This window comes from Schistocerca piceifrons, chromosome 1 (assembly GCF_021461385.2).
Source record: "Schistocerca piceifrons isolate TAMUIC-IGC-003096 chromosome 1, iqSchPice1.1, whole genome shotgun sequence".
In the NCBI taxonomy this organism is placed as follows: domain Eukaryota; kingdom Metazoa; phylum Arthropoda; class Insecta; order Orthoptera; family Acrididae; genus Schistocerca; species Schistocerca piceifrons.
This window is the reverse complement of record NC_060138.1, coordinates 689,334,792-689,362,105: the sequence shown is the minus strand read 5'-3', so window position 1 is coordinate 689,362,105 and position 27,314 is coordinate 689,334,792. Positions and strand designations below refer to the sequence as shown.

General features: G+C 39.8%; 1 protein-coding gene across 9 annotated transcripts in view; it reads left to right on the top strand.

The window, feature by feature from the left end:
* The window catches only part of LOC124709828 (serine/threonine-protein kinase MARK2-like), a 286,137-nt gene that overhangs the window by 240,676 nt on the left and 18,147 nt on the right, over window positions 1-27,314 (top strand). For all 9 annotated transcript variants that reach the window (XM_047240879.1, XM_047240876.1, XM_047240875.1 and 6 more), the window contains one exon: window positions 21,772-22,062. In XM_047240879.1, coding sequence (XP_047096835.1) covers window positions 21,772-22,062 — 291 coding nt within the window. The remainder of the gene's footprint in view (window positions 1-21,771; window positions 22,063-27,314) is intronic.

The following is a 27,314-nucleotide window of genomic DNA, read 5'->3' as shown; positions in this document are numbered from 1 at the left end:
GTGAACCTTTCCTCCAGAAGCCTTAGTCCCACAGAAATATCAGTCCTTTCCAGAGGCCTCACCTTTTACCACACTCCCAAATTCAACCACACAGGACTCGTTAAAGACCTTCTCTCCTTCTCCCGGTCCCTACAGTGGAAACACTTTTTCACCACCAACCCGACCGATCAGACTCAACCAAAGACCAATATTGAACCTTGCCTAACTCAGCTCATTCCTCCATCCAACCGTGATCTACCCCCACTGCCTCCAAACCGTCCCATTAACTTTCCAAAATTTCTTATCCTCGAACCTTTCCTCACCATGATTCCCCAAATCCCTCAACATGCATGCTAACCTTACATCCGCAGAAAGAACTGCAGTCCACCATCTTAAAACTGATCCCGATCTTATAATCCTACCTGCATACAAAGGCTCCACCACCGTTGTTTTGAACCGCAAGGATTACATGGCAGAAAGACTGTCAGCTGTCAGATACTTCCACCTACAAACCATGCCACGGTGATCCCATTCCAGCAATCCAGCAGGATGTCCAGTCACTATTCACATCCTTGGACCCATCCCAGAACCTCTCCCCAGAGTCCATCTCTCTACTTACCCCTACCACTCCCCACACTCCCACCTTCTACATACTTCCTAAAGTCCATAAACCCAACCATCCAGGACGCCCCATTATGGCCGGTTACTGCGCCCCCGCTGAGAGAATCTCTGCTCTCATAGACCAACACCTTCAACCTATTACCCTCAACCTACCCTCTTATATTAAATATAACAACTATTTCCTAGGCCGACTCTCCACGGTTCCTTTCCCTTTACCACATGGTGTCCTGCTCGTCACTATTGATGCCACCTCCCTGTACACAAACATTCCTAATGCCCATGGTCTTATTGCTATCAAACACTACCTTTCCAGACGCCCTATGGATTCCGAACCAACAACCTCCTTCCTAGTTGCCATGACCAACTATATCCTCCCCCACAATTACTTCTCCTTTGAAGGCATTACCTACAAATAAATCTGCAGTACGGCTGTGGGCACCCGCATGGCACCATCCTATGCTAACCTGTTCATGGGCCATCTAGAGAAATCCTTCGTAAAAACCAAGAATCCTAAACCCCTCACCTGGTTCAGATTCATTGATGACATCTTTGCTATCTGGATTGAAGGCGAGGACACCTTATTCACATTCCTCCAGAACCTCAACAACTTCTCCCCAATTTGCTTCACCTGGTCCTACTCCGCCCAACAAGCTACCTTCTTAAATTGTGACCTCCACCTCAGAGATGGCTACATCAGTACCTCCGTCCATATCAAACCTACTAACCCCCAGCAATACCTCCACTTCGACAGCTACCACTTATTCCATACCAAGAAGTCCCTTCCGCACAGCCTAGCCACCGGTGGTCATCGCATATGCAGTGACAAGCAGTCCTTCTCTAAATATACCGAGGGTCTCACTGAAGCCTTCACTGACCGTAATTATCCTCCCATCCTTGTACAAAAACAAATCTCCCGTGCCTTATCTTTCCAGTCTCCCACCACCTCCCAAAGTCCCACTGGCCGGCCACAGAGCAGCATTCCCCTCGTAACTCAGTACCATCCGGGACTGGAGCAACTGAATTACATTCTCCGCCAGGGTTTCAATTACCTCTCTTCATGCCCTGAAATGAGAAATGTCCTACCCACTATCCTTCCCACCCCTCCTACCATCCTATTCCGCTGTCCACCGAACCTACACAATATACTTGTCCATCCTTACCCAACCCCTGCTCCCAATCCCTTACCTCATGGCTCATACCCCTGTAATAGACCTGGATGCAAGACTTCTCTCATAAATCCTCCTACCACCACCTACTCCAGTCTGGTTACTAACATCACCTATCCTATCAAAGGCAGGGCTACCTGTGAAACCAGTCATGTGATTTACAAGCTAAGCTGCAACCATTGTGCTGCATTCTATGTAGGCATGACAGCCAACAAGCTGTCTCTCCGCATGAACGGCCACCGACAAACTGTGGCTAAAAAACAAGTGGACCACCCTGTTGCTGAACACACTTCCAAACATGATACCCCTCATCTCAATGACTGCTTCACAGTCTGTGCCATATGGATCCTTCTCGCCAACACAAGCTTTTCTGAATTGCACAGGTGGGAACTTTCCCTGCAATACATCCTGCGTTCCTGTAACCCTCTTGGCCGTTACTTTGTTAGTCACTGGCCTCACCCATCCAACCCCCTCCCTGTTCCCATTCCAGCAGTACACAACTGTCATTTCACCGCCATACCCAGTCTTTTAATTTCTTTATATTTCTCTCCTTTCTGCTACTTACTCCTTCGCCCCCTCCGCACCTTCTTTCCTGCCTTTCGTCTGAACTGCAACACTTCACTGTCCGCCACTCCCACCATACTATCCCTCCCTCTCCCCGCCACAGCCTCCTCCTTACCCTAACCTAGTCGCCATTCCCATCATGCACTAGTGCTGCTGGTGTGCAAGGTTGTGTGTGTGTGTGTGTGTGTGTGTGTGTGTGTGTGTGTGTGTGTGTGTGTGTCTACTGCTGACAAAGGCCTTAAGGGCCGAAAATTAGAGTTGCTCTGTGTAGCTCTATAGATGGCTATTGTTTTCACCTACAGCCATTTGCGCTTCGCAGTTTAAAGCTGTCAAAAGTGCTGCCAGGTGTCAGGGATATCCTTAGGTTGACTCGACTGTAGGAGTACACTAGTTGTAAGGAACAAATGTATTAAAACTTCATGCATGATGTAGCATTTTTTCATTTATCTCCTGATTCGTGTGTCACATAATGATATAATTTTGTAGCTACATTCAGTGGCATATGTGGATACTGTGTGCAACATTTATTATTTTGAATAGAGTTAGATAGTACAGAGGTATTAAATTGAAATGTCACATGTGATGCTGCAATTTTTAATGCTGCTTATTGTTCGTTATGTCATATCTCCTGAACTATTATAGGGAGGTGATTATTACCCCATAGCGATTGTTGCCCAACAGTAAGGGATATGGGTACCAAGTGCAGTTGAAATCGGTGTTGTGTGGTTTAAGAGATGAGGTGGGGAGAGAGAGCGCGCGCGCGCCCACACACACACACACACACACACACACACACACACACACACACACACACACACACCACACACACACTTATTGTATTCAGTTGTTTCTCCTAAAATAGCTGTTTTGTTCAGTTTGAGACTTTATTTTCTTTATACTGGCAATATCTTTTAGTGTTGGCATTATTAATTTTTAAATAATGCTCTCTTTCTTTTCTGTCAGTTCAGTTAATTTTTTCTGAGACTCGGGACTTTTATTTAATTTACTCTTGAGGTGTCTCCCTCTTCTTTAATAAATTCTATATCCAGGCCGCTGAAACTTTGCACTTGACATATGCGTTTCAAGTTGGCAGCGTAATAGGTCAACAAGTGAAGAACGAGAAGCATGGGGTGTGGACCAATCCCAGTGTGATAATCACTGCCGGTCATGTCATTAAAACTCCATTTTTGCTGGCTATATTTGAAGTGAACAAAAACATCATACATTGTGTGTTGTTTGTACCGTGCTTGTACGTTGAACTATGCTTTGTTTCATTGTGGTTTAGAAAATTCTGATACTTGAAAAAACTTTGTTCACCTAGTGACAGTTCTTTTTGTCAGTGGATGCCGCTGGACAGCGAGGTGCTGTAGTTACTACAGAGAAATTGTGAGTTTTATGAGCAGGAGAAAGAATACTGAAGTATTCACGGGCAGCCATCAGTTCCTGCTGATAAAGTTGTGGAACGAACATCAGAAGTTCTTGAAATTAGTGCAAGGACAGTAGTAAGTAAGGAAGGGAATGCTGCAAAAGTTGAAAGATGTAGACATGAGCCGTAACAAATCCAACCCATTCACATGGATTAGGTAGTATATTTTTAGCGACTCCTGGAGAGAGTGGGGCAACCTCGCCCTATCACCAACGTATTCTTTCAAGACTTGTCTAATTCACAGGCGTATTTATGATTACTACAGCAGGAAAGCCTCTCATACTAGTGTCATTTAAAAAAAGTGAACTTTTCAGGAGTGAGAAAAGTCACTAACAATTGTGCTGAAAAGTTCGAACTTCTGTTACAAAGCTCTAGACGAATGTAAAGTCCTGTTAGAAATGGCGCACATTGTTACAGCTCGAAGCATTTCTTGCACAGACTTGTTGGTAAAGAAATTCATTCAATTTGTATTTGTGAGATGGCCATGAAGATAGTTTTGGCACTGATTCCGACTATAGTGATGATGGGAGGGTTGCATGGAATTGTGCCATTGTCATCATAAAATTGTGAGTGAAGAACTAGGAATATTGGTTATTTATTGCATCATTGTCGTTATGAGATGTAGAGTAAGAAGTTACAATCTCGATTATTACTTATTTTGTAAACTTGGTCCATATTTCCAGAATGAAATTTTCACTCTGCAGCGGAGTGTGCGCTGATATGAAACTTCCTGGCAGATCAAAACTGTGTGCCGGACCGAGACTCAAACTCGGGACCTTTGCCTTTCGCGGGCAAGTGCTCTACCAACTGAGCTACCCAAGCACGACTCACGCCCCGTCCTCACAGCTTTACTTCTGCCAGTACCTCGTCTCCTTCTTTCCACTTGCCTGCGAAAGGCAAAGGTCCCGATTTCAAGTTTCGGTCCGGCACACAGTTTTGATCTGCCAGGAAGTTTGTTCCATATTGTTCGCAAGATATTGGTCCTCGTCAAATGCTTATTTACTGTATTTCTTTGCTTCGTTACTGAAAGTGCGTGCTTCATTGATTGTATGTACTTTATTATGCGGCTGTTTATTTGCTGTCACTGTGGTAGCAAGGCAAAAATGATTGCTTATATATGCTGTTATTGCTCAGCAGCTTACATTTACCAGATGGAACAAAAAACAGTATTGCCTGCTATATGTATAGAGGCTTCTATTGCAACACCACTATTGCGGTATAGCCTACCTAACTTGACATAATGGGAACTGTCGAGTGCAATGTTTCACCAGTGCAGGTATACATTTCTGTCTTCCTTCCTAATGAGTCTGTTTCAGTGTGTATGTACTTACTTTTGCAACATTGTCATTGTAAGTAACTTGGAGAAATAATTGCGATATAAATGCAGAGTTTTCGGGTCACAGATTCTTAGATAAAAAAGTTGTCAATGCCAAATATGAAAATTTATTATTGAATGCGTACATTAGTTAATGAAATCAATAACTCCTAGAAACTTCATTTGAAAACCATTACTGAACACACTGACCCACTTCTGTCACTCATTCAGGAAACTGTTGAAACAAATAACATTAAACATTTCATTATTTCCTCTGAGTGAGATTGCATCTGCAATCACTTTGTTAAATGTAAATGGAAAATAAATTATTAACGTCAGCTAACACAAGAGCTACCTGTTTAACTTTCAAACAGTAATCAATGTTCAAGTTTATTTCCACATGTTAAACGTCTGTGTTTGTGGCTAAGCTTTGCTCGGGCTTTTGTTTTTCAGTACCTTCAAGCATATTGTTCACAACTATTCAAATAATCCGCTATATTTCCCTCAGAACTCATACATCAGTTACCTGTCCTTATCGTTTCTTGCAACTGAAGAATCATCTAGTAAAGCAACTAAACATCAGTGTGCGTCCCAAAAATTATAACAGATAAACATTGCAGCTTTCAAGTAGGTATGGTAAAAGAAGAGCTATAATGTTGTATTCTGGCAGGAGGAATATATGTACACAATGTGATCCAAAGTATCCGGACACCTGACTGAGAATATGACTTAAAAGTTCATGGCGCCCTCCATAGGTAATTCTGGAATTCAATATGGTGTTAGCCCACCCTTAACCTTGATGACAGCTGCCACTCTCACGGGCATACGCTCAATCAGGTGCTGGAAGGTTTCTTGGGGAATGGCAGCACATTCTTCATGGAGTGCTGCACTGAGGAGAGGTATTGATGTCGGTCGGTGAGGCCTGGCACGAAGTCGGCGTTCCTAAACGTCCCAAAGGTGTTCTATAGGATTCAGGTCAGGACTTTGTGTAGGCCAGTCCATTACAGGGATGCGATTGTCATGTAACCACACCTTCCACAGACCGTGCATTATGGACAGGTGCTCGATCGTGTTGGCAGATGCAGTCGCCATCCCCGAATTGCTCTTCAACAGTGGGAAGCAAGAAGGTGCTTAAAACATCAATGTACGCTTGTGCTGTGAAAGTGCCACGCAAAACAACAAGGGGTGCAAGCCCCCTCCAAGAAAAATACAACCACACCATAACACCACTGCCTCCGAATTTCACTGTTGGCACTACACATGCTGGCAGATGATGTTCACTGGGCATTCGCCATACCAACACCCTGCCATCGGATCGCCACATTGTGTACCATGATTTGTCACTCCACATAACATTTTTCCACTGTTCAATCATCCATTGTTTACCCTTCTTACACCAAGCGAGGTGTCCTTTGGCATTTACCTGCATGATGTGTGGCTTATGAGCAGCCGCTCGACTGTGAAATCCAAGTTTTCTCGCCTCCTGCCTAACTTTCATAGTACTTGCAGTGGATCCTGATGCAATTTGGAATTCCTGTGTGATGGTCTGGATAGATGTGTGCCTATTACACCTTCTGACCCTCTTCAACAGTCGGTGGTCTCTGTCAGTCAACAGACGAGGTCAGCCTATACGCTTTTGTGCTGTACGTGTCCCTTCTCGTTTCCACTTCACTATCACATCGGAAACAGTGGACCTATGGGTGTTTAGGAGTGCGGAAATCTTGCGTACAGACGTATGACACAAGTGACACCCAATCACTTGGCCACATTCGAAGTTCCTGAGTTCTCTGGAGTGCCCCATTCTTCTCTCTCACAATGTTTAGTGATTACTGAGGTTGCTGATACGGAGTACCTGGCAGTAGGTGGCAGCACAATGCACCTAATATGAAAAAGTTTGTGTTTGGAGGGTGTCGAAATACTTTTGATCACATAGTGTGTGTTTGTGTATATATACACCAAGATACAGATTCATTCACCTGTGACTGTTCCTCTCTTAATGGCTCACAAACTCAGTGATTAGAGCGCATAATGTAGATCACGTTTTAAGTTGCAGAACTCTGACTTGAGATTGTAAAATGTAGGTAACATTTAAGAAGTTCATTCTGTAAGTACTAGCAATACCCAATCATATTTTAGTCCACCAGGAGAAAATGCATGAAAGTTTTGTTGAAACCTTGCATTTTGGTGGCACTATCTGTTGATTAAAAACAGCAGTACTCGATACATATCGCTGCTGTCGGTCATTGGTTTCATCTAGAATAAAGTGCACGGGATCAACAACTACTACTCCTCTAATTTGTGACATTTTTTCCTTCATATGGAGGCTAAAGTACTCCCACCAGGAATAGTTTTTCCAGTGTAATTCATCAGATATTATCTCCTAATAGGACTATTTGAGCTTGAGCTTGGAAAGGGGCATTCAACATGTTAGAAATGCTTCTGCTGGGTGATAAAAAAATTGATTTCTACTTTTTGAATTTCAGGATACTAGTGCCTCACCATACTGTTGTCATGGTACAGTCTCTTATTTTTAAAGTGCTTTGCACTTGCTACATGATGTTGAATGTGATTTCGGTGGTGCTTTTTAATCAGTTGTCACTCTGAATACAGTCACTACTAAACTGTTTTAGCAACATTATACATTCTTCCAGCACTCATTTTGGATATCAGCATATTGGATGCTGATAAGAAAGAAAAATTAAACGAGCAGAAGAGCACAACCACAAGCTATACTCGTCACTGTGTATGACATAACAAACCTTGAACCGAATTTGGTCATGGAATGATCAAAAGATATGTACCCTGCAAACAATCAGCATGGCAGACATTTTTAGGCACTTAATTAGTAATCTCTTTGCAGAAACTTTTGTAATTTTCAAAATTTATTAAGGTAAATAATAAAGATGAGAACACATTGTTGTTTCGCTTTTCTTTTTGTTCATTTTATTCAGTTTTTAACAATGTTTTGTCAATTTTCTCTTGCATACCTTATTTGATTCCCTTTTTTTTCCTGTATGTCAGCAGTTAAAACACTTCTGCAGAAAGTATAATGGTACCTTTTTTATTTCTGTTGCGTCAGAACTTGATTTGTAAACTATGAGATTTCAGACTGGAAATAAATCACTGGAAAGATAATATTATAAAAAGGATAGATTGCTTCTCACTAAATACTGGAGATATGGAGTTGCGGATAGGCACAACAAAGAGACTGTCAAACAACTAAGCTTTCAGCCAAAAAGAAGCCTTCTTCTATATTTAGAGAGAGAAAACACACACACATGCACAAGAGCATGTGCGCGACCACTGTCTCTGGTAACCGAGGCCAGAGAATGAGAGGGTGTGCATGATGGGCGAAGCAGTCTGGGTGGTAGGGGTAAGGCCTAATGGCTTTCCTTCCATCTTGCAACTCAATGTTGCTTTCCTTTGTTACTGTTTTCTAAAGCATTACAATACTCACTGTCCGTCCTTTCCTGTGTTTCACTTGTTGCCATCCAAACAGCACTGCATGCTCTTATTTAGGAGACTCACTGTATCACATGTCTTGTCTGCACACAACACACAGCTACAAGACCACACTGATTGTTAGTGCAGCATTTCAAGTCCCATATTATGCTCCACGAGCAACAATTTACCATCTCCCATACCTACCCTGCTATCACTCCTCCTCCCAACCCCAGCCTCCTCCTTACCCCCAACACCAGATTGCTTCTCCCATCACGCACAGCTGCTCGCAGTGTGGCCTCGGCAGCAGACAGTGGTCATGTGTGTGTGATTTGCATTCATGTGTGTGTGTGTGTGTGTGTGTGTGTGTGTGTGTTTTGTGTTGTGTTGTGTTGTCTAATTTGGAAGAAGGCATTCTGGCAGTCCTTTTGTTGTGCCTATCTGTGACTCAGCATTTCTGCTATTTGGTGAGTATCAATCTGTCTTTTTCATAATACTGTCATTATCCCATCCTGGAGTTTCCATTGTTTGATTTTCATCAGAAAGATAAGATTAGTTTTGAATATATCCTTCCCAACTTTCTGGGAATGATCTTGAGATAAATGAGGGGGGACATCAAGGTGACGACTTGTGATGAAGCGGGCTGGGATAATTTTGCTTCCCCTCTTGTTTTGCCATCTACCTCCTTAAAAAATTCATTTTGTTCTTAACTAATTACCATTAACATATGTGAGTATAATCTGCATTTACACAAAAGAGAAAGGTTGGCCCTCGGTTTTAAAGAGTATAACAACAGGTTTAATTTTGTGCTTAGTTTTATGTATGTAATTGGTTTTCTAATTTATTTTGACTATTCCTAGTTAGCAACTTTTGTCATAGGTGAAATCAGTAATTGTTTTGTAACTTAAATTCTATTGTTGACATATAAACAAGTATAAATTCTGTACTAGTTATAAACATTTGGAGGAACAACTAATAGTATTCTTAAAGGATCTATTTGGTTCTATTTGTCAACATGTTAGCAAAGCTAGCTCTTAATTAATTCCAAAGTAATTTTCAGTTTTGTCAAAAGTATTGTTCGCATAACTATATATGTTAATTTCATCATTTAAACAAATAATTCGGCCTAAGCCTTGTAGTAGAAGAAACTGTTAAAAAGAACCAATTTTTCAATGTATACAGTTAATCAAATGGATTTAGTTTTAATTATGATTTTTGTAAATTTAACTTTGAACAATGTGTAGTTTAAATACCTGTTATTGTAATGATATACAAGGACCGATTTTTGGTCCTGAGGCAGTCAGTCCACGGCCGAGTTTCAGATGAGAAACCTGTGTTGCTTAGATCAACAACAATGCATCAGCTTAACTGTGAAATAAGTGTAACATAATTAGGCCATGTGTTAAAACAATGAGAGTGAGAGGTTCTGTCTCCATAGGTACTTTTTATTATTCAAGACATGGGAACGATGTGGTTAGGCTTTTACTGCTCGTAAATGTTCAACAGGAAACTGTTGTAGCAGTATGTGGTGTTCGCCTGCAACCTATTAATGAGGCTTATCAAAAGTGAAACAGTAGTGCACTGGCCATATAACTGTGTAGAATTGGGGGGGGGGGGGGGGGGGGGGGGAGAACAGTGAAAGTAAAGCACTGTGAAATGCAAATGTGCACCTGTCGGCCACATCATTTAAAGTAGTCGGTGTTCACAACACACTTTTCAGCCAGTGTAGCAACGCAGTACATTGACACTGAGGACAACAAACGAAGAAATAAAGCAAGGAACGCTACAGATGTGCCTTGTCTCTTATATTCAGGTTGCAGTCAAGAAGGAAGGTACTAACTGAATGTTGGGAATTAACATAAAATGTGCAAACAATGTTTGAAATTCTGTCAGTGAATTATTGCAATGTTTAGGTTATTAGTGATGATTAAAAGATCTATATTTTTATTTAGATAATGCAAATTTCCACATAACAGCCCACATGAAGTCCAGTTGTTCTCTTACTAATTTTCCAAACCCAACATGATTGGCAAAGTTAGTTTTGAATACATTTCTTCGAGAAAAAACTGGATTTGCTCACATGAATCTTCTAGCTCAAAGAAACTGTAATACTTCCCAGACAAATAAGAAAGAGTCATTTGAAAAATGTAACAGCTGTTCATATCAACAGTACAAAAAAGAGGTGATGTATCATCATTTCCCTTTCCTTTGTGCTCATAACAATGAGATACTAAAACCTCCGCCTTGATGTAATAGGGGGAAGGGGCTCTAATAATAAGAAATGCTTGAAGATGAGCTTGTGACTGTCACTTTGTGTGGAAATTTTGTTTTGTGATTATATTTGGTGCTAAAGATACTAGTATGACAGATACGTGGTATAATGTTTACTCCTGTTCTCAGGACATTTCTGTTCATAATATTTTATGCATACTGAACAGCCACCTGAAAGAAGTAGGGTGTGTTTTTTAAATAGTTTGCTTATATTGTATGTGCCATGTCTGATATGGTGCTAGACCCATGAAGACATAATAACCAGGACAGGATATACAGGGTGTACCAAAAAGAATCATTAGATTATTAAAAAAATCATAACTATATTACACACATCAAAAAAGTTTTGCATCACCCTGGTTCTGAGAGTTCCGGAACTGGTACAGAAAATGGGAATGGAGATCAACATAATCATCATTTCCGCCCTTGTTATTGCTCATGAAAACCACACCATGCAGCAAGACCTTCAGAGGTGGTGGCCCAGATTGCTGTACACACCGCTACCACTGATACCCATTTGCACGTCCTCTTGCATTACTGCATGCCTGTATTCGTCGTGACATACTACCCACAAGTTCATAAAGGCACTGTTGGTCCAGATCGTCCCATTCCTCAATGGCGATTTGTTGTAGATCTCTCAGAGCGATTGGTGGGTCACGTCGTCCACAAACAGCCCTTTTCAATCTATCCCTGGCATGTTCAATAGGGTTCATGTCTGGAGAACATGTTGACCAGTCTAGTCAAGCGATGTCATCACCCTGAAGGAAGTCATTCACTAGATTTGCTTGATGGGGATGCGAATTGTCATCCATGAAGACGAACGCCTTGCCAATATGCTGCCGATATGGTTGCACTATCGGTTGGAGGATGGCATTCATGTATGATACAGTCGATAACAGCGCCTTCTATGACCACCAGTGGCGTACGTCGGCCCCTCATAATGCCACCCCAAAGCAGCAGGGAACCTCGACCTTGCTGCAATGACTGGACAATGTGTCTAAGGCGTTCAGCCTGACCGGGTTGTCTCCAAACATGTCTCCGATGATTGTCTGGTTGAAAGCAAATGCGACACCCATCGGTAAAGAGAACGTGATGCCAATCCTGAGCTGTCTATCCGGCTATTCGGCGTGTTGTTGGGCCCTCTGTACAGCGCTGCATGGTGTCGTCATTGCAAAGATGAACCTTCCCATGGATGTTGGGAATGAAGTTGCGCATCATGCAGGCTATTACGCACAGTTTGAGTCGTAGCACGATGTGCTGTGGCTGCACAAAAAGCATTATTCAACGTGATGGCATTCCTGTCAGGGTTCCTCCAAGCCATAATCCATAGGTAGTGATTATCCACTGCAGTAGTAGCCCCTGAGCGAGGCATTTCACAGACAGTTCCTGTCTCTGTATCTCCCCCATTTCCGAACAACATCGCTTTGGTTCACACCGAGACACCTGGACACTTCCCTTGTTGAAAGCCCTTCCTGGCACAAAGTAACGATGCGGATGCGATCGAACTGCGGTATTGACAGTCTGGGCAGGGTTGAACTACAGACAGTATGAGGCGTGTACCTCCTTCCTGGTGGAATGACTCGAACTGATCGGCTGTCTGACTCCCTCCGTCTAATAGGCACTGCTCATGCATGGTTGTTTACATCTTTGGGCAGTTTTAGTGACTTCTCTGCACAGTCAGAGGGACTGTGTCTATGATACAATGTCCACAGTCAATGTCTATCTTAAGGAATTCTGGGAACCAGGCTGATGCAAAACTTTTTTTGGTGTGCGTGTTTGAGATATGTGCATGAACAACATACTGTTGAAAAGAGCAAATCCTTGAGTTTTACGTGGTCCCCGTGAGGTAGTAGCAGTGTGCATGCATTTCAGATCTTGTAAAAATGGTTTCGGGGCAAAAGAAAATATTTTGTGTTCTAAATTTTCCACAGTGCAGGTCAGCTGTAACTATTCAACTTGACTTTTGTACTAGGTATGGTGTGCATCCTCCTACAGCACAGAGCAATTTCGGGAAACAGGTTGTTTGTGTAAAGACAAATTGCTGGGCCATCCCCAAGTGGCTGGCACAGACATCGAACACATCCACCAATTTCACAAGGAGTCTGCAGAAATCCACTCGAGAGCTCAGCATGCCCCCGATGTCCATCTGGCCTTTGTTGCATTGACATTTACACATGAAACCATACAAAATTCAGCTACTGCTAGCTCTTTGTGAAGGTGACAAATAACTAATTTTGGAGTTCTGTAATTTAGTTCTTGGCAAGATGGAGGATGACAATTTTCTTCTACACTTAGTGTTTAGTGATGAGGCAATGTTCCATTTAAATGGAGAGGTGAACTGTCATAATGTGAGAATATGGGGTAAGGAACAACCACATAAAGTTGTGCAACATGAGAGGGACTGTTCAGAATTTAATGTGTTCTGTGGAGTTTCGCAGGAAAAGGTGTATGGTCAATTTTTCTTTGCCAAGAACACTGTTCAGGAAGCACATATCTCAATATGCTTGAGAACTTTCTTCCAACAGTTGGAGACTGATTCAAAAGACTTCATTTACCAACAGGATGGGGCACTGCCTCACTGGCATCTGGATGTGTGCTAATTTTTAAATCAAAGGATTGCTGAACAATGGATCATTTACACTTACATTACTGGTCTCCGGACCTGGCTGTGTGTGAATATTTCTTGTGGGGTGTATAAAAGACTCTCTTTATGTGCCTATGTTACTAACAACAATGAATGAATTGAGACATTACATAACAGCAGCTGTGGAAGATGTAACTCAAGACATGATCGTTGCAGTCTGGGAACAATTTGAATACCACATTGACATAGCATTTCAAAGGGATCATATTGAACACCTATGAAAAGATATGAAAAAAAAACTTTTTGAGTTTCCCACTCATCAGAATAAAAATTCATTTCATATGTTTTTTAGTTTCAGAAGTATAGATGTGCCAAATCATGATTCTTTTTGATACACCTTGTATTTCTGTAGTGAAAGTGAATTTAGCAGCCATTTATGATATTTTTATAATTGTTATCGGATACTAGCAGTGTTGAAATATCTTGTCAGTTTGAAATGTTGTACTATGGTGTAGCTTTCTTGCTCATTTGTTAAAAAGTAAAGACCACTTACTGTTCCCAATCCAAAGAGGAAAGCACATGAATTTTCAAAAGTGTTTCTCTCCTTGTTGTGTTGATCAGTGGTGCAGTTTATTTTCATTTAGTTTCACCTCTGCCAATTGTTTGCATTAGCTGTTGATTAACTTAGGGTGGCTGGATGATCCATTGATGAGTAATTATCAGTAAAGTTACACAGTGGTGCCATCTAATTGTGTGTGTGTGTGTGTGTGTGTGTGTGTGTGTGTGTGAGAGAGAGAGAGAGAGAGAGAGAGAGAGAGAGAGAGAATCTGAAAACAGTTAACAACTGTGGATAGTATTTGTTGCTCGTGCAGAGTTGTTTTTCATCTGTACCATGAATCACTGTGCATCTGTATTTAATATATTTTCCCCTGTGCATCACTTCATGATTGTTTTCTACAGTCTCTTAACTGTTTGAAAGGCACATTTTAAGTTTGTACTTCTTCATTGTGATAAGAAAAAGTTTATTTCTCGCAGACTATGTATCACTTTTGGTACTTTCAGAATGCTTTTTTGGCTCTGAGCACTATGGGACTTAACATCTATGGTCATCAGTCCCCTAGAACTTTGAACTACTTAAACCTAACTAACCTAAGGACATCACACAACACCCAGTCATCACGAGGCAGAGAAAATCCCTGCCCCGCCGGGAACTGCTTTTTTTAAAGTGGTGTCTGCTATTATTTTAAACTATAACACAATTTCGTGCTGATTAGCTGTTTTGACTGTTCAGTTCTTCCTGTTGTAAATGATAAGTTGTTTCATGGGTGCACAGCTGGATGTAGGTCCCAACATGCTCAATATTTCAGCTAACAACCATCTTACCATCATTTGTTGCGCTCTTGATGGCAAAATGTGGTACTTCGCTTGAAATGTTGTGCTCATTTTACACAGATGTCTGGGTGCACATGTCGAAATGTGATACTTTTCTGAAATGTTGTGCTAATTTTACACAGAGGTCTCGGTGCACGCATATAGATTACTTTTTCATGGCTGACGCTAGTTTTAAATAAATGATTGTTGCCGTATAAGTTGTTAAACAAATAACATTAAAGAATGGCAGTTTCTCTACCCTTTGGTGAAGGATGCTCAATGATGAGCATTTGTGACAAGTTAAAATTGTGTGCCAGTCCTGGAATCAAACCAAGATTATTCAGTGAATACAACACACACCAACATGATGAGGCATGCATTAGTACTGTCATTGGTAGCACACTCTGCAAAAGTAGAGTTAGGTTAGAGTCCAAGCCTTGCATACAATTTTAACTTGGTAAACAAAATTCGAATTTATATAATTCTTTAAAGTATAGAAATAATCCACAATTGCAAATAGAAGGGACAAAAAGCGATTAGGATATAATAGTATTTGTTTAAGCTAACTGTTTTTTTTTTTTATGCCCGACTTAATTCTCTTAAGTGATTGTTGTTATGAATCAGCTTCATTAACTTATTTGTGCTTTGAAGATTAATTAGCCTATCAGTAGGTGACATGTAATGCAGAGTTCTACACAGCTCTGAGAAGGATGTCTGTTTAGTGTTTTAGTTTTGACCTCATGCATCTTCGCAACAAGTACACAACCAGCCCTTTCCCCCTTTCCACTAGTTCACATTCAGTTTTCTTATTTGCATGCACAAAATTTAATAAATAATTTAGTTTCCCTCACTTTTGTGACATCGACTTCCACCCTAATTTATTTCTGAATGCACATTTCTGTCCTATTTTAATAGTAATTGACACGTACTTAGTATACCATTAATTTTGTTGCTAGTCCATGGGGTGCATTGTAAATGTTTATCTAGTGACCCTCATCCCTTGAGTTATCTTTTCATGTTTTGTGGGTCAAGTCAAAACTCCAGTCTTCCAATACATCTCTCTACGAAGACCAAAGAAATATATTTTTTTGGTCAGTGCTTTACACAGATGATTTTAGGATGAATCTTTTACTCTCGACTTAATTTTACTTATTAATCTTTCCCAAAATTGCTGTTGGTGATGTATATTATGTAACTGTAGATATTCTATATATAGAATGAAATTTTCATTCTGCGTTGGAGTGTGTACTGATATAGAACTTCCTGACTGATTGAAACTGTGTGCCAGACCAAGACTTGAAATCAGAACCTTTGCATTTTGCAAGCGAGTGGCCTACCAACTGAGCTACCCAAGCACAGCTTTACTTCCACCAATCCCTCATCTCCTACATACCAAACTTCGCAGGAGCTCTCCTGTGAAACTTGCAAGACCAACACTTCTGAAAGAAAGGATGTTGGGAGACATGGCGTAGCCACAGCCTGGGAGATGTTTTCAGAATGAAATTTTCACTCTGCAGTAAAGTGTGTGCTGATATGAAACTGCCTGACAGATTAAAACTGTGTGCCAGACCGAGACTCAAACTTAGTACCTATGCCTTCTCGGTCCAGCACACAATTTTAATCTGCAAGGAGTTTCAAACGTTATATAACTTGCTATAATTTTAGCTGTAGCAAATGTTAAAAAGATACCATCCATCTTTGGAATCATGTTTTACACCTTTCAAATTGTTGCAACGGTATTGTCCCACCTTCTCTGTTTCCATTATTAATTTTTGACCTGTGTTTTTGCCGTGCATTGATAGAACAATACAGCTTTTAGAGGTTATGGTAATGTCAAGCAACAGGAGATTTGTGTATAAAGGTGTTCATAATATTTGGTGAAATTGGTACTTTCCTTCCCATCCCCATCCTACCATTCTCTCCATTTCTCCTATCCATTCATCACTTCATTTTCCCCCAACACTTAATAGTAATACACCACTCAAAAGAATGAGGGAGAATAACTTTGGGCATTGGAAATACTCCATTGAGAAATTATTTGGGACTGATTGTGTTACCAAATTATACATTTATCCTTCACTAATTATGTACACTTAAAACACTATTACGTCCTCATTCATTTACATAACAAGAACTGAAATGTCCAACAGGTATTGAAAACAGTGTGGAAATAATCACTCTTCCCTTCATCCTGGGTGCATTCCACTAGACTTTGAGAGCATAAATAACATGTATGTTTTCCATAAGTTTTTACCACAGTGTGGTAACTACGTGGCATGCACCGAGCGAGGTGGCGCAGTGGTTAGCACACTGGGCTCGCATTTGAGAGGACAGCAGTTCAAACCTGTGTCCAGCCATCCTGATTTAGGTTTTCCGTGATTTGCCTAAATCGCTTCAGGCAAATGGTGGGATGGTTTCTTTAAAAGGACACAGCAGACTTCCTTCCCCATCCTTCCCTAATCCGCTGGGACCGATGGCCTCACTATTTGGTCGCTGCTCCGAATCAGTCAGTCAACCAACCAACCAACCATCCATCCAACATGGCATGCTCCGTATAAGTCTGTGGATGTCATCTTGTGGCATCTATTTCCATTCTTCTACAAACGTTCTTGGAGTGCCTATGATGGAATAGAATGACCATGAATACATCTGTCAAGCATGTCCCATCTATGCTTGATGGGGATTTAGTTGGGACTCACCTCTGGCCATTCCGTTACTTCGATGTCCAGGCTTCACAAGACCTCCTTGGTTTGTCTGCCACATAGTTCCTGGTATTATTGTTCATGTGAAGGAGTTCAGGGCCACCACCATATGTAGCAGCCACCACATTGTCCAAAAGAATTTGTTCGAGGTACTATTGGCTTTAAGGTGATTGTGCACAACAAGAAGATCCATACAATTGTCAACACTGATGCCTCCTCACACAATCATAAAAATGTGGCTGAATCTGTTGATTTCTTGGACAGAAGTTGGCAGGTGCTGTTCATCATAGTGCCTCTACACATGAACACAGCCATCACCTTTTGTCAGAGGAAATCTGGACTTGGTTGTGAATAATGCTTTCCTCAAATGATGAAATTGCCAGCTGACATGGTGACAGCAGAACTGAAGGCAAGCAATGAGATGTCTTGTCAAGTGTGGTACTCGAACAGGACGTCTTGGTCAATAGGTCCATTCTCGTAACCTGATCCTTACAGTCTGATCGGAGCAGCAGTTCCAGTGGCCCTTCTGAGATCATCTTACAGTGCTCTGGTAGCAGCCGTATGACATTGCAATGCAGAGATGGTGAGATATCGGTTTTTACTCAGGGTTTTAATGCATTGGCACGTTCTCCAACATTCCTTAAGTGCTGACACGTGTCCCTGTGGTGTGTCCGCAACCTAAGGATGACGGATGAAGAGACGTTAGCACTTGCAATGACGGAACAAAAAGTCTGTCCTTTTTGGCTCAGACTGACTGCCCCTGCTACTTGCACTGCATTAAGATGTCATGTTGGGTGCGCTTGGTTGAATATAGCATCCACAAGTGACAACTGCCATCTGTGTACCCCACTGGAGGGCACTAAGGCAATGGTATGCACATCCTTCATAGAAGTCACCTGACACACTAGTGCATAACCAGGGTGTATACACCCCGGGAAAAGCCTGGGATTTTTTTTATCTAGGAGAAAACCGGGAAAAACCCAGGAATTTTTAGAATTTCAGGAATTTCTCATAGTTTTAGTTTTCCGTTAAATTTTTGTAATTTTTGCAGATAAGAATAGATAATCTGACAAAGAATTTTACTTTCGCCTGCAACTGCAGAATAATACTGCAGCGATAAAACATAAATGGGAGAATAACACCAAAATAAAACTTCTAGTTGCAAAGAGAATGTGCCATTTGCAACAAGAAAACACAGTTCTCATAAAAGTGCCTGCCAACAGCAAAATGTGTCAAAGGCTTTAGGACAAAGTCAGTGCAGCACTTCATAACAAACTGTTCTCGATGTGCTTAACATCACAAGTGTTTAAATTAGGTTCGTTTGAGCAGTTGACAGTGGACTTAAGCGCATTTTTAGAGCTGAAGTCGTAAAGAGCAGCACCTTTCTCCTGCTTCTCGCTGCGAAGTGTGGCTGTTAGCTGTATAAGTAGTAGATACAAGCAGACAGATCTCTCCACAAAAAAATTTTCCGGCTTGCCTAAGCTGCAACTTTCACACACACACAGAGCAGTCAGAGTTGCAGTGAGGAGTAGTAGTCTCCACGTGACCCGCGTTGATGTTCCGTGGTTTTGCTGTTCTGTCGTCGTCTATAGCTCTCACGTCAAATGGAAACAAAATGGATTTCTGTGGCCGAGAGCTATAGAGTGAATACATTCACATAATTGTGGAAGGCTAAAATGTGTTATTAACTTCAGTTTTTTTTTATTTTATTTTTTCCACATTGTTAGTACTCGGGCATAATTGCATTGCAGAACAATGAAGTTATCTTTGTTGATTTGCAGAAGAAATTTGTCTTTTATTAATGCTTTCTGAAGAGGCTGTCAATTTACGTGAAACGAGGTGTTTCATTCATCACTATTGGATAGTTTCAACTGTTCATTGAATTTTTAGTGTATTTTTTTCATCTTCAGGCACTTACGGCATAATAAATAACCAATCATGAGATGATGCAGTACTGGTACTCTTAGAAAATTGGCTTCCCAAAAACCACACTGAAAAGCTTTAGGAGAACTTTACATATCAGCCTTCCATTAACCACAATGTTTTTTTGATCGCACGACATGGTTCAATACTTGTCTGGGACTCCTCTAGGCTTGATGTAATTCCTTAATTTGTGTTATTTACGTATTAAATTTACAGAACACCATTCTTCAGTAAGCCATAGCCTGGCAGCACATTGTGTTTGTCATTGTAACTGCCCTAAGGCTTTGTATTTACTCCCGGAATAGAATAAAACTGCCACTTATGTATACAGTATCTTGGCTTTCCAAAGAACTTCGTTAATTTTTTATACAGTTTAAAAAAGTCTTGAAAAGCTTATTGTTCTTAGTTTTGGTGTCTACAAACAATGTTTGTTTGTTTTGCTTTTTTCCTCCAAGGAATTTTTATTCCTTCTCACAAGCTTTTTGCAGTGCTTTATGGAAGTAAACTTGATGGCGAATGCTTCATAACATTTCAAAGTATGAGTAAAAATTCTTTGTTGAAGTCACCACATAGGAAAATATTAGGGTACTTTGAGTTGTAGAGTCTAGTTTTGAAATGAATATTGTGCCAAGGACTGCTTTTTAATTTTGTATCTTGATAGGATATGATAAAACAATTGCCCTAAGAACAATAACTCTGTATCTCCTCTCTGAACAACATGCGGCAGTACTGCACATGGTCACATGATACCCAACAACACACGAAATTCCAAACAAGTGTGTGACAAAAGGAGTTTAAGCAGAGCAAACACCAAGCACTGGCTGCCTGTGTCATTGTAAGTGTGCGTGTGCAGCAACACTTGTTTTCTGGCAGCTGCTCAAACGAACCTGTTTTTAGCATGTCACAAGAAAATATTGAGAGTAGTGGTTTGAGAAGTGTTACTTTCAAAGAAAATTTCGTTTTTTAAAAGATGAACAGTTTTACGTGTGAGAATGTATTATGAATTTCTTAAATTGCAGTACATTTTACTCTGTCATAACTTAACACTTTGGTGACTAGCCACTTAGAAAAATTTCGGGCCCAGAAGACCAGACATTTATGTCATTATTTAAAATTTTACTGGCACATTTATGTTCGATATATCTTAAAGGGTAACACACACGCAAAAGACCAATATTATATGTGAAAGCTTAACTTCTCTTATAGCTATATTGTATGTATATAAATTTAAAACATGAATTTTTCCTATTTGTGTGTTCACGCTACTTTGCAGTGATGATTTTTCGCTGGCTACATCACGTGTATTATGTTCTGAATATCTGCTGTCATTTGCTGGATAGGTAATGTGTTGTGAGATGTAATTGGCCGACAAAAGTGCATTGCAATCTCAATTCCAATTCTTTGGAAAATAATGTGCTGTGTTTGGTAGAATTTGTATTTATACTTCTGTAATACAAAAACATGAAGCGTAAATGTTGCTGCACATCAAAGATCTTTCCCAAATGCATAAATTTTTTGCCCTAAAGTGCCAGGAAGTTCTACGTTGGTCTATATAGTCTGTACCATTCAAAGGATAGATAAGTTTTAAAATTCCAAGGGAAAATATACTGTCATGTAACACGGAGAACATGTTTTCACTTGGAAAAATGTGTAGTTCTAATCGGGGAAAAAGTGTACTTCTAACCTGCAAATCCAGGAATTTTTTTTCCCTTGTCCGCATAGACAACCAGAATGAGTTTAGTTGTTATATACATTGAAAGTGAAGATCTCAGGCTACACAATAAGACCGCAGGTACTCCCTGTATCAAAATAGATTCAGCATACTGGATGTAGACACAAGTTTTCATCTAACTCTTTTGAGCAATGTGTACGTGCTTGTCTGTGCACACGTTAACAGTGTCTGATCACTGCAATTATTAGAGGAAATAATATGCAATGACATTTTCATATGCATTTGTATTTAAAGCCTTTTTACTGTAGTGCATGTCATGAATCACAATTTCAAATTGTTAGTAGTAAATAGTTATGCCCCTGAAGCGAAGTGATTGCATCTTCAAAGATTTAACAGCAAAGATCTAATGCATTATTAACTTTTAATTGAAACACTTGTTTACCATTCATGATAGAAACAGTTGAGAGTTCTCACTTAAATAATGCACTGCCAGTAGTACCATTCTAGCTACAAACAGAACTGCTTGTGAATCTTTTTTATGTTTTTATTAAACACCTTACTGCATGTTATACTATCACAGATATGTTGCCTTCTTTTTAGAATTTTCCTTGTGTTGTCTTAGTATAAGACTTCAAAATGTGTGTGTAGATATATTTTGATAAGAATGCCTAAGTATACCATTAATAAATCTCAGAATTATATATTAGTTTCTAACTCACTGTATTTGGGATTGCAGCACGGGAGTGAGTAGTGGAGCAGGCACGGGTGCTGGTGGAGGAGGAGTGACCATGGTAACAACTGGTGGTGGTCGTGGACCACCAGTTTCTCCGGCTGTAAGCAACAGACAGCCGTTCCCTCGCAATGTCCCAAGTCGCTCAACGTTCCACAGTGGACAGAATCGTCGTAACCATACGGCTGCTGCGTATGGGCTAGCCACTCCTCTCCAAACGCAAGACACGTCTGCAATTACCCATTCGGGCAGGACATCATCATTCTTTTCTAAATTATCCTCCAGATTTTCTAAGCGGTAAGTGTCTGTCAAATTAGATAATAACGTAGTTTCTGTAGTGTTTTAGCAACCTCTCATACTTCCTGAAGTTAAAACAGTTACACCTCAGCAGCAATAATTCGGTAATGTGTTCTTCATTATATCATACAGATATATGTAAACCAAATTATGTTTATTGTTCATGTTATATGTATTGATTTTCACTGTACATGTTGAGTACTGTGGGCCTCATTGCTGTATTTCATAACACCAATGACTGTATGCTTAAGTTCTTTCCAAAGATCATCTTAAGCATGTAATAATCTCATGATTGAAACTGAACTCAGTCTGATATGTTATTTTCTTTGAGTGAACAATGAAAGGGAAGGAGATACTCTTCAAAGAGTTTGCATGGCTAAAGTTTAGGTATTGAGTGAAAATTCGCAAGTAAATAGAAGAATTTGCTGAAATGTGACCGCACAATTGATCCGATTTAGTTTCTGTTTGTTGAACTGTAATAACATTGTAACTTACAATGTATGGTTAAAACTGTTGGTCCTTTTTGTAGAGCATACATTCCAGTCATTTTGTTGTAACAATGAAAAAACAAAGAAAGACGGACAGATACATAGGTCAATGGTAGTTTGTTGAGGGCATTCAGAAAAGTATTTGTTCTTAAGTAACATGAAAGGAAATGAATTTGGGGACAACTGAATCTTCAAGCAGTTGTTTGCATGCAATTTATGTTGTAATAATTAGAGATGAATGTTAGGAATTAAGGATTGCCACTCCAGTGCTGCTGAAACAACAGAGAATTAGTGCATGTGATTATACCACAAGTCGTAACTGCTCCTTTCACATATGATATGTGAAAGTTACTGCTGTTACAATGAAAATCATAACAAGGTTTCCTGCTCGTTTTTCATAAATAGAATGACCACGAATTATAAGCATTGGTACCACTTGGTGGAAGGCTATTTGAGGATTGTCCTAAATATAAAACTGAAGGTGAAAAATATTTCCTTTCTGTATTACCAGTTGTAGGATGTGAGTAGTGTTAACAAAGTCGGCCCATATTATTTATGTAACTACATACGAAAGTAGTTTTGCAATTATTGAATGCTTATAAATTAACAGTACCCATTTGATAAAAAGCATTTATTACGGCTGCAGCATGTATCTTGTTTGAAGACAATGTTTAATTTTAGCCTACATTCAAGAGTCTCGCCTGGAAAAAAGATCGTTTGTTCTAATACAAATGTTCAGAATGTTAGTAGTTTGCAGCCTTCATTTTACTCAAGATTTAAAAGTGTTTACTTGCTCCCGCTGTGTCATATACTCTACGCTGTTGTGACAGTTCAACTCTAATTAATCTTTTGTGTATTGACCAATAATAATATAGCAAAGGCAATAAAACAATGTGACAAAAAAACACCCAATAATGAATTACACTACACGTGTTTGTGTAGTCATTTTTATGTGGAAATTAATTCTTTGACATCCATTGAGAAGTAGCCCTTCAGAATAGCATGTTGTTAGAATACTTGTATATGACGAACTTAAACTCTATGTATTAAAGAAGTTGATAGTTTCAATGTAAAGATGCCCATAGTTGATGACGAATCAGGTGTTTTGGTGTATGTGTGTTTCAAAGATGAAATAGTAATGGGCTTTTTCACTTTGTCTGTTTTGATACCTTGAGATATAAAAATACTTTACAGTTAAGAAGTTGAGACATAGAATTTATGCTGTTGTATGGCAGCTCTACATTGCAATGTTTCCTGGCAGGAATTTGTTAGTGTATATTTAATTAGGTGTCTAGTGTTCATTGGGAAGCAGAGAGAGCTATTTTCTTATGAACATAGGATTACCAAGTGTAGTTTGTCATAGTTCAGGTTTTATTTACACATTGATACATAAAAACTTGGAGCTATTTCTGCACTAGCTGCTAAACGTTAACACTCTCCCTCCCTCCTCCCACTTGCTGTGTGTGTGTGTGTGTGTGTGTGTGTGTGTGTGTGTGTGTGTGTGTGTGTGTTTGTGTTTGTAACAAAATAAGAACCTTGGTTGGGGGGGGGGGGGGGTTGTAGTCTACCCAGTTTAGAGAATTTGATATTGGGACAGGTGGTGGAATATCCAAATGTGATGGGATGTGAAGCAGCCATTGAAGTTGAGCATGTTGTGTTCAGCAGCAGGCTCTACCACTGGGTGACCAAATTTGCCGTTGGCCATAATTGGATGGTAGCAATTCATTTGCGTGTACAGCTGTGAAAGTTATATCCAGTTATATGCAATACTTTGCACAGTATAGAGAAATTCTTAGTAAGACTGTCACTAAGAGTCATACCCCCAAATCTGTTCCACAAATAGATCTCCCACACCTCTTCCACGTATGCCTTAATTTCCCAAACAACTCCTCTAACCAACTGCAGAGGAACAACTCTGGCCACCCAATTATTACTCAGTACCAATCCAGACTGGAACAGATTAACCACATCCTTTATCAGGGCTTCATCTATCTTTCACCTTGTTGTAATGTGAATAATGTGCTGCCCAAAATTCTTTTCAACTCTTCCAATGTAGAGCTCAGATGCTCACTGAAACTAAGAAAACTCATGTTTCATCCTTATGTTACACTTACAGCCAACTACTGCAGAAGACCCACATGAAAGAACTGTCCTCTTGTAACACACATCACAACTCCCCTGGTAGCAACATAATTCCTTCTATTTAATTTTGAGGTTTTATGTAAGGTTTTCGTCTTTTTTGTGACATATTCTTTATTGTCACTTAGGTGCTCACTCAACCAGTTGTATCAGTAAATGTATTCTGATGCATGTTGCACAGAGAGGCACTCTCATTTTCTTACAACAATTTTAACTCGGTAAGGAGTGAGTCACAAAACACACTGGTGAGAAGTATATTAATTAATATCCTTTTCACTTACATTACATTTAAATTATTAGAAGGATCATGGAAGTTAGCATATCCAACAAAACAGCAAACAGAGATTTTCTGTCAATCACATTGAATATTAAGACACTTTTAACTATTCAACCTATTCTATTCCAGTCCTGTCAGTGATAATTTATCCCATCAGAGGGCAATCTATGAAAACACTTGCATCGTAACTCTGCTACTACTTTTGCCCAGCCGTATTATATGGACAGTGACCATTAATCATCACGCAAATGAATTGAGGAGTCTAGTGAGAGAGGGAGCTATGCCACAAAAATGAAATATTGAGCCTTGTCCATTTTCATTATTCTATTACCATATAGTGTCAATCCTGGGAGCTGGAACAAAGTGGCATAGTTCCTGCTCTTTGTGCAGCATTGTTCAATCTTCTTGAATGCAGCCTTATAGTCATTTTGAGAGAGAGGAGGAGCTATGACACTTACTGATTTCTGCTATGTGAATTGCAGACATCCTGTCATAAGAGTTGCAGATTTATCATTTGTAGGGGAAGAACATATTGTTCCAAAATGTAATTGTTCCTTCTATATATCAGTCCTCTTATATGTATTAAACATAATTTGCATTTTGTCCCTACATTACAGTAAACATGTTGGGTCTTTCTTCTATGTAAGTAAGTTGTTGTGCTACTAGTAATCCTGTTTTACAACAATGAGAGAAAGTGGATCCATGTGCATCAGAGAATGTTGAAAGTGGTGGTAAAAATGCAGAAATAACCCTGATAAATGGAAGAGAGTAGATGTAAAGAGGAAAAAGAACAGTGGGAACTAGTATGTGAGTTATATAACCAGTAAGAAAGTAGCAGCAAAACAATGAGGACCTGGATGTGACTGCAAAAACAAATCAGAGGGGTCTGTGGGTTTTACAAGCTTCTGGACTACAATGTTCAGGAAATATATCTCAGCGATATTATTATTGCAGTCATGTCTATGCTAGAAACTGTAATGATGTAGGAGTGAGCAGAAGAGAGAACTCATTTGTGTTTCACGTAACATCAGCGACTGGGACAAAGATTAGAGTATGTTTTAAAGCTTTTTGTGATATATTTGCAGTGTCACAGAAAAATGTCAATGGCTAGAGGTGACAGGAATGTGCGGGTTGGTGAAGATGTAGTTAGCAATGAAAATGCCATTGAACTTAATACATCACATCACGAAAATAGATAGATGGGCAATGTTAAGCACAAAAGAGTGAAGTCTCGTTGGATGCTGTTAGACCGCATTAAAAAGTTTCCGGAGTACAGAAGCTCTTACTAGCAAAAAGACAATACACATAAGTTGTAAGTGTGAAATCCATATCTGAAATGCTCTACATCTATGAAAGAAAATTTTAAGAACCAGGAGTTCTACCTGTAAAATGTGGAGCATATGCCAAAGTTTTCAATGCAGATCAGCTTTAAGCATAGGCTTATTCCAGTAATGACAGTGACCAGAGGCATTGTTCTACCTAAGGCAGATGTTGGTATACAACCTTCGCTTCCACATCTGCAACTCTTAATTCGGGTATTACGTTTATGTGACCAGAAGATATTGTCTCACAGGGTTCATCAGAAATTGAATCGTGTATCATGAAACATCTTAGTAATCCCTCAAATGTTCATTATAAAAGAAGGTTGATTCTTTCCTCAGACTCGTGCAGTGGACAAAACAAGCAATACAGTGTTTAATGTGTACTATTCTCTCCTTGTCAGAGGAACCTATGACTTGATTCAGTATTATGTCTTTTTTCTTGGACATACCTGTTTGCCCAGTGACAGAGATTTTCGCACAATAGAAAAGAAAATCCAAAAAAGAAGAAGATAACATTTACACTCCTGACCAGTGGTACGACGTTGTAAAAAAAATGCCGAAGTCGAAAACCCATTTACCGTCATTCCAATGACCACAGAGGATTTCAGGGTTTTCAGTGTTGAGCACCAAAATAAATAAAATAAATAAACTTTTTATATAAAATTCTCTGTAAAATGCCCATACAGCACATCCCAAGAGGCTGTAGACAGAACTTTATACCAGGACTCTCTGAGCGAAGTATGAAAGATGGTACTCAGAACACCCTTTCAGTGATGAGAAAATCGCTTGTGGCATAACTCTTATAACAGCAATAAGTGAAACTAGGCAAAAGAAATGGATTGAAAGCTTGGAGAAAATGGACATGTCACATAGCAGCAAAATGGCATGGAAATTGATCGGATAGCTCAATGGGGACCCAAAAGAAAGCAAAGATATGGCTACAGTAACACGTAATTAAATTGTGCATATACTACTACTGAAAGGCAAGCCCAACAAAAAATGTGAGAAATGCAAGTTACAACGTGA